Raw genomic sequence first — 7,198 nt, forward strand, 5'->3', positions numbered from 1 at the left:
GGCAATTTTTCAAAAAAGTCCAAGTGGCCGGTAGCCCCAGGGGAAGATGCTGTCCCTTCCTGGTAATCCGAGGAAGGCAAACACAACTACGGGGAGATGGGATTAGCAAAGAAGAAAGAGTAACAAGGCCTGGTGTGGGGGAGGGAATGGAGGGGGGCGGGCCCTCTTCTGCCGCACTGCTGGTGGGAGGGGAAATTAGGGACCCGAGTTGGTGGATGACGTAGATCTCACGTGACCAAGAGCTGACGTGTGCAGAAGTCCTTCTTGTTCTGGTCCTTGTTCCCGTCTGAGTACCAGCTCCCCATTGCCCTGAGGGCCAGCGGGCCTGCGGCAGAGGGAAGGAGGAGGAGAAGAAGGAAATTGTCCCGGATTCTTGCAGGTCAGTGCCTGGGAGATTCCATAAGGGGGGGGGGGCAAGGGCGTAGGGCGGAGACCGTCGCGGGTCCTGAGGCGCCTCCGCCGTCTCTTCCACTCGCCGCCAGCTTTCCAAGACATCTGTCCCGCCCGCAGCCCATTTCGATGCTGCGAAATGGTGAGCTGGGGGTTGTCTGGGGAGGAGCCCAGAGAACGGGGAGTTGGGAATCTGCTGGGAGCCGAGGCCGTAATCCGGAAAGGGAGCTGTGGCCTGGGTGTTGGCCCCCCAGTCCTTCAGGACAGCGCCGGCGGGGAAAGGCTGGACATTTGGGGAGGGGGAAGGTGCAACGTGATGTCGGCAGAACCTTGAGAGGGGTTAATAGGGTGGAAAACCTTTGACAACCAGGCCTCTGAATTAGGAAAGAGTTTCGTGTTCTGGGGACTGGTCGTCCACCAAGCGCTCAGTAGCGGCCGTTTCCCGTCTTTCTGACTGTGGCTCTGTCTTCCTGACCATGGCTCTGTGTCTAGGGGGTCCGAGTCTCTCCTGGGTTGCCAGTCTTTCCGTAGGTTGCGGCACTACGCCAGGCAAGAGAAGAGGAAGGAAATTAACCCCAATCGGTGAAGGTCGATTTGAGGGTAAGACGATCAGGGGACCCTAAGAGGGGCGGTGGTGGGGGTAGGGAGAAGCCAGAGATGGCAATAATCTAGGTTAGGGCTGAGGCTGAGTGTGTTTCTTGCACTCTCGGGACTGTGGTGAAATGGCGTTCAGGGTGTGTGTGTGTGTGTGTGTGTGTGTGTCGCGGGGGGGGGTATGAAGTGGGGGTTGGGGAGAATGACAGAAGGGAAACCTATCAGAGAGTTTGTTCATAATCCTCCTCTCTCAACAGCACTTAGTCCCCATGTTTTCGATCTGTCATCCTGCAGGTCTGCTGTAGCAGGTGGCACTACTTGAAGCGAGAGAGGAAGTTTCCTCGGATCAGTAGAGGTCGGTGTAGGCGTGGGGGCTGCCTGAAATGGGGGAGGGGCTGGAAATCAGCCACAGTTGGACAAGCTCACCCAATCCTACCTTATTTCCCTAAATATACCTCCTGTTTCAGGTTAGGGAAGGGGCAGGCTTATGCATGTTTTGGATGGCATAGAGGTTAAAAAAAATCTGACAGCCTGGATGGTGAATCAGGAAGGCTACGAATGTGAACAATCGATCCATCAAGTCCTCGGTTCTCACTGGCTCTGGTCTCTCTGCAGATTGCAAGGGTTGTTGGGCGTGGCACACCTCCAGGGGAGGGAAGAAGGGACAAACTGCCTGTCTGGAGGAGGTTAGTGCAACAGTGCCACTCCCTGGGGACACCCGAGCTTGGGGTGGCTGAGGCCCCAGCAGAGACTAAGGGCTCCATTGCCTTTATCTAGGCTTGGGGAGAGGGTGGGCTCCGGAGAGTAGAGGGAGGGTGAAAGGAGGAGGATATGGAGGGCTTGTTAACAATCTGCATTTCCTACCAACTACTCATTTATGACTCTCCTGCCCTTCTGTGCAACTCTGTGCCTGGGGCAACACAAAAGAGAAACTCAAACCCCATTTCCTTCCTCCACCTCCAGGTGCACCTCCAGTATCAGCTACTGTGGCCTTGAAGTGGCTGAAGACTATCACCTTCCACAGGCCTGCCCCCAGGCCCATAGCCCTCCTCTCCCAGCCTGAGTGAATACTCTGTTCCTTGGTCCCTGCTATTGTCAGGGACGATTGCATGGGCTACGCCAGGAAAGTAGGCTGGGTGACTGCGGGACTGGTGATCGGGGCTGGAGCCTGCTACTGCATTTATAGACTGACCCGGGGAAGAAAACAGAACAAGGAGAAGATGGCTGAGGGTGGGTCTGGGGATGTGGATGACGTCGGGGACTGCCCTGGGGCCCGGTACAATGACTGGTCTGATGACGATGATGAGAGCAGTGAGAACAAGGGTATAGTGTGGTACCCACCTTGGGCCCGGATTGGGACTGAGGCTGGAACCAGAGCAAGGGCCAGAGCAAGGGCCAGGGCTACCCGGGCTCGCCGGGCTGTTCAGAAACGGGCTTCCCCCAATTCAGATGATACTATTTTGTCCCCTCAAGAGCTGCAGAAAGTTCTTTGCTTGGTTGAGATGTCTGAAAAGCCTTATATTCTTGAAGCAGCTTTAATTGCTCTGGGTAACAATGCCGCTTATGCATTTAACAGAGATATTATTCGTGATCTGGGTGGTCTCCCAATTGTAGCAAAGATTCTCAATACTCGGGATCCCATAGTTAAGGAAAAGGCTTTAATTGTCCTGAATAACTTGAGTGTGAATGCTGAAAATCAGCGCAGGCTTAAGATATACATGAATCAAGTGTGTGATGACACAATCACTTCTCGCTTGAACTCATCGGTGCAGCTGGCTGGACTAAGATTGCTTACAAATATGACTGTTACTAATGAGTATCAGCACATGCTTGCTAATTCCATTTCAGACTTTTTTCGTTTATTCTCAGCGGGCAACGAAGAAACCAAATTCCAGGTTTTGAAACTCCTTTTGAATTTGGCTGAAAATCCAGCCATGGCTAGAGAACTGCTCAGGGCCCAAGTACCATCTTCGCTGGGTTCCCTCTTTAATAAGAAGGAGAACAAAGAGGTTATTCTTAAACTTCTGGTGATATTTGAGAACATAAATGACAATTTTAAATGGGAAGAAAATGAACCTACTCAGAATCAATTCAGCGAAGGTTCACTGTTTTTCTTTTTAAAAGAATTTCAAGTGTGTGCTGACAAGATCCTGGGGATAGAAAGTCACCATGATTTTTTGGTGAAAGTCAAGGTTGGGAAATTCATGGCCAAACTGGCTGAGCGTATGTTCCCAAAGAGCCAGGAATAACTTCTTGATTTTGTAGTTTAGAAGCAACACACATTGTAAACTATTCCTTTTTCTCCACCTTGTTTATATGGTAAAGGAACCCTTTCAGCTGCCAATTTTGAGTGATGAATATCATTGTATCATCATCAACGCTGATGTTTATCTGAGTTGGTTTTCAGGTCTAAGCTGGATGAATGAATATCACTACCTGTTCTGAAAACATGTTTGTTGCTTTTTATCTCACTGCCTAGATTGAAATATTTTTACTATTTCTTTTGGGTGACAGTGAACCAGTTGGTCGTAAGTAAGCTCCCTCCTGTCATTTGCATTAACTTTGTGTATCATCAATAAAGTTGTGTGTTAATGCTGAAAAAAAAAGAAAGAAAAAGAAAGAGACCATCCTTGTCCTTTGGTTTATAATCTAGTTGGAGAGATAAGAAATATACAAACAAAAAGATAACAATATCTGGAGCATATACTCATTGTCAAATGTGTGCTCCCAGAGGACAGCATAGGCTTCTGTGGGATATATAGTCAGCTACAGATTCCTGGAGGAAGCCACCATCTAATGAGTCCTGAATGGGGTAGTTAGGTAGGCTTTCCAAGAGGGGGAGTGAGCGGGCGCTAGGCTGAGAAAGGCATGGAGGTAGGAATGCTCTTCCTATGACAGTGAAGAGACTGGTCTACTTAAGAGTGGAGAGTGGGGGGAATGGAAGTAAATAAATTTGGAAAGCTGAGTGAAGGCAATTTGTGGAGAGCTGTTTGAATATTACCCCACTGAACACCAAGAGCCATTAAATATTTTTAACTAGAAAGAATAATTGGAATTCAGATAGGTCTCTCTCTCACCAGTCTATGGGGCTGTGGAGAGATGGATCCTACCAAACCCTGGTGGAAGAATGGGTTTACATTGAGTTTGTATAGGTTTGTGGAGGGCCATTTGGTAATACATGTAAGCCTTAAAGTATGTAAAACCTTTGTCCTAAGGAAATAATTGAATAATTGGCTAAAGACTGTATGTACAAGGCTATTTATCCCAGCACTGTCCCAAATAGTAAGAATTGGAAGCAACCTGTGTCTGGCACACCTGATTGGTTCAGTAAATTAAGGAATGTTCACACGGTATATATGATAATTATGTTGATTCAAATCCATATTGCCAGGAAAAGATATTCATTCTGCATTGTTAAATGAGAAAGGTAGGTTAGACAGCAGTGTTCCTAGAATGATTCCATTTCTGTTTTGAAGGTAGTAAAACATATTTTAAAGTAGACACTAACCACTATGGAATTATAGTTATCCAAACAGTAACTGGTATATTTGAGTGGAAGGATAATGAGTGATCTTTACCTTTTTACTTGTATTCATCTATATGTTCTTATTTATACAAAATGAATATTGGGTTTTTGGAAATTTTTGAAAAAGGAAGTGTTGGGAATGAGGCAGGTGGGTGGAGCATGTACTGAGTAGAAAACAATTTAGATTAAAAATGAGACAGGCTGAAGTTCCCTCTTTGAAATGCTAGATGAGTGATGAAGATGGGGCTTGTCATGAAGGTAAAATTAAATAATACATGCAAAACAGAATGTTCTAGCGCAGAGCAGTTAATTTAAAAAAATGAGCACCCTTAATTCCCTAGAATGCAAGGTTGACAGTTTTTTTTTTTTTTGGTTGACCTTTGTTTTGCTGGGGGCATTCTGCCATGTGTCAGTGTCATTTAATAAATAATAACACCAATAAAGGTTAGCATTTATTAAGTGACTAGTGTGTAGAGTTCTGTCATTCCTGCAAGACAACTGTTAAAATAATTTCTCAGAGGAATAAGGTTTTCTTATTTCCCAGGACTCTGTGTTTCCTCAGACAGGATCTCACCACCCTCCACAACATATTCCTAGCGAGATCAGGAAAGGGTAAAATCCTCTGTTCAGTTACCATCTGCTTCCAGCCCCAGGCTTCCATATACTTACCTTAATGTTGTCTATATTAGATAAGAGGGTCAGGAACCGGTTGGCTTCAAGTTGTTGCATATGGTGACCCTGTCGAATCACATACAAGTGGAGACTCATTTGACACTAGTTTTACAGGTGGGTGCGGGAAAAGGCAGCTAACGTTTTTCTTGCTCTATTATTAGGTCGAAGAAAAAGATTGGGGAGGGAAAGGCTAATGCACTTAAAATAAATTGAATTTGAGGAATCTATGTGATATCCAGATGGGGACAGCCTATTGTCATTTGAATGTATTCAGCTGGTACTCAGAGGGGAAAAAAAAAAAAAAGCTTTGGGAGCCACCAGAGGATGAATGGTAATTGAGGACATGGGAGTGGATGTGATTCCCGGAGAGGAGGTACGGAGTGTAAGAGTGTAAGGAACTGTGGCAGCTGGGGAGAGAAGCACAGAACTGAAACTGAGTGTGTACCCTTTCAGACACTTTTCCTATCCGTATTTCTATATATTCTACACGTAAAATCAGATGATACTGTGACTAGATTTTCGGAGGCTGATTTAAAAGTTTTCTGATTTTCTTCTAAAAAACATTCATTGGAGATACTTGAGAAAATAGGGACAATAAGACTTGTTTTCTAACTCAGATGTGTAGCTTGGACATCTAAAAAAATATTCACAGGGCGCCTGGGTGGCTCGGTCCCTTAAGCATCTGCCTTCGGCTCAGGTCATGATCCCAGGGTCCTAGAATCCAGCCCCAGTAGGGCTCCCTGCTCAGCGGGGAGTCTGCTTCTCCCTCTCCCTCTGCCCCTCCCCCTGCTCCTACACACCCACTCTCCCTCTCTCAAATGAATTTTTAAAAATCCTTAGAAAATATTCACATCAAGCCATGTTGAATTTGGGGTGCTGAGTGACTTTTTTTTACTTAACCTCATTTTGAATGTGGGTAAAAATGAGGTTAAGTAGTAAAAAGCCACCATGTGGCAGGGGCCCAGGCCTGACCAGCATCCATCTGCTCTTGGCAGATTTCTCCTCCTCTCCTTCCTCCCCACGCTTTTGCCCTCTCCCTGCCTCCCACTTCTATCTTTATTTCCTCCTTCTGGGGGATCACTGGCTGTGGTCTCTTTGTGCTTCTGTGACCATTTAATCCCCATGACACCAGGTCACGCACCAGTGGGCATTTAATACAGAATAATAATTGTCATTGCTGTGGTAATGTGGCGACCCAGGGCGTGACTGGCTGCCAGACGTTTTCTGGAAGTCTTGTTGAACAGAGACCGAGAGGGAACTAGTCTGAGCGTGGCACAGCCCTGGGTGCACCGCATGTACTTGGGATGTCCTGTGCCTGGTATTACTTGGAACCAAATCGCCTGGACTTTGGGAAGTACCGTGTGAGACAGATGTGTGACAGCCTGGTGCAGGCGGGCCCCATGGCTGGCCAAGCCACTTGCTGATGTCCTGATGTTTTCACATTGGAGGTTGCCACTCTCGATCATTTTGGGAAGGGTACAGCTCTAGGATTGTGGCCATGATTGTGGCAGACCATAGGGGTGGGGAGGAGGCAGTGTGCTCTCTTTAGAGATGATGGCAGCTCCCGGGAAACCGAGGAAATTAGAAACTGGGAGGATATTTTGGTTTTGTTCTCATCTGAAGGTTTTAGGACTTTAAGTGGGTCTACCCCAGTCAAATGTGTTCAGAGGTAATTTTACAAAAATGGAGTTTAATTCTTTTATAAATTGTCACCCAAAGCATAATATTTCAAGGCTCGGAAAATCGGCTTTCTTTTTTGAAATTCGTGTTTCACTTGCTTTGTCTCAATAAACATCGCAAGTGTAGGTTTAGCAAATTGATGTGGTTCAGCAAATTTTGTGTTTATACCTCTTTTTTGGTTAATTTCTCTGCTAAGTTCCCTTGGAAATGGCTTTTCTAAGAATGATTATGACTATTTTCAATGTTATCTTTGTACATTCGTTTTACATCACATCCCAGGCTGAAGGTTTTTTCTGGTTTCTGTATTTGAACTGTGGCTCTTCCTTGCCTTTAAAC

General features: G+C 46.2%; 1 protein-coding gene across 4 annotated transcripts; it reads left to right on the plus strand.

The window, feature by feature from the left end:
* The first annotated feature begins 205 nt into the window (after nucleotides 1–205).
* ARMCX3 (armadillo repeat containing X-linked 3) lies at nucleotides 206–4,973 on the plus strand. 4 transcript variants are annotated; one of them, XM_026483595.4, is made up of 5 exons: nucleotides 206–379; nucleotides 883–990; nucleotides 1,279–1,339; nucleotides 1,600–1,670; nucleotides 1,948–4,973. In XM_026483595.4, the coding sequence occupies exon 5, from the start codon at nucleotides 2,094–2,096 to the stop codon at nucleotides 3,231–3,233; it is 1,140 nt and encodes a 379-aa protein (XP_026339380.1). In that variant the 5' UTR covers nucleotides 206–379; nucleotides 883–990; nucleotides 1,279–1,339; nucleotides 1,600–1,670; nucleotides 1,948–2,093; the 3' UTR covers nucleotides 3,234–4,973. The 4 variants fall into 4 exon arrangements, with proteins under 4 accessions (XP_026339380.1, XP_026339383.1, XP_048069613.1 ...); XM_026483598.4 differs by having other exon boundaries at nucleotides 208–379; nucleotides 911–990; XM_048213656.2 differs by having other exon boundaries at nucleotides 223–532.
* Nucleotides 4,974–7,198: the final 2,225 nt, after the last annotated feature.

This window comes from Ursus arctos, chromosome X (genome assembly GCF_023065955.2).
Source record: "Ursus arctos isolate Adak ecotype North America chromosome X, UrsArc2.0, whole genome shotgun sequence".
NCBI lineage: Eukaryota > Metazoa > Chordata > Mammalia > Carnivora > Ursidae > Ursus > Ursus arctos.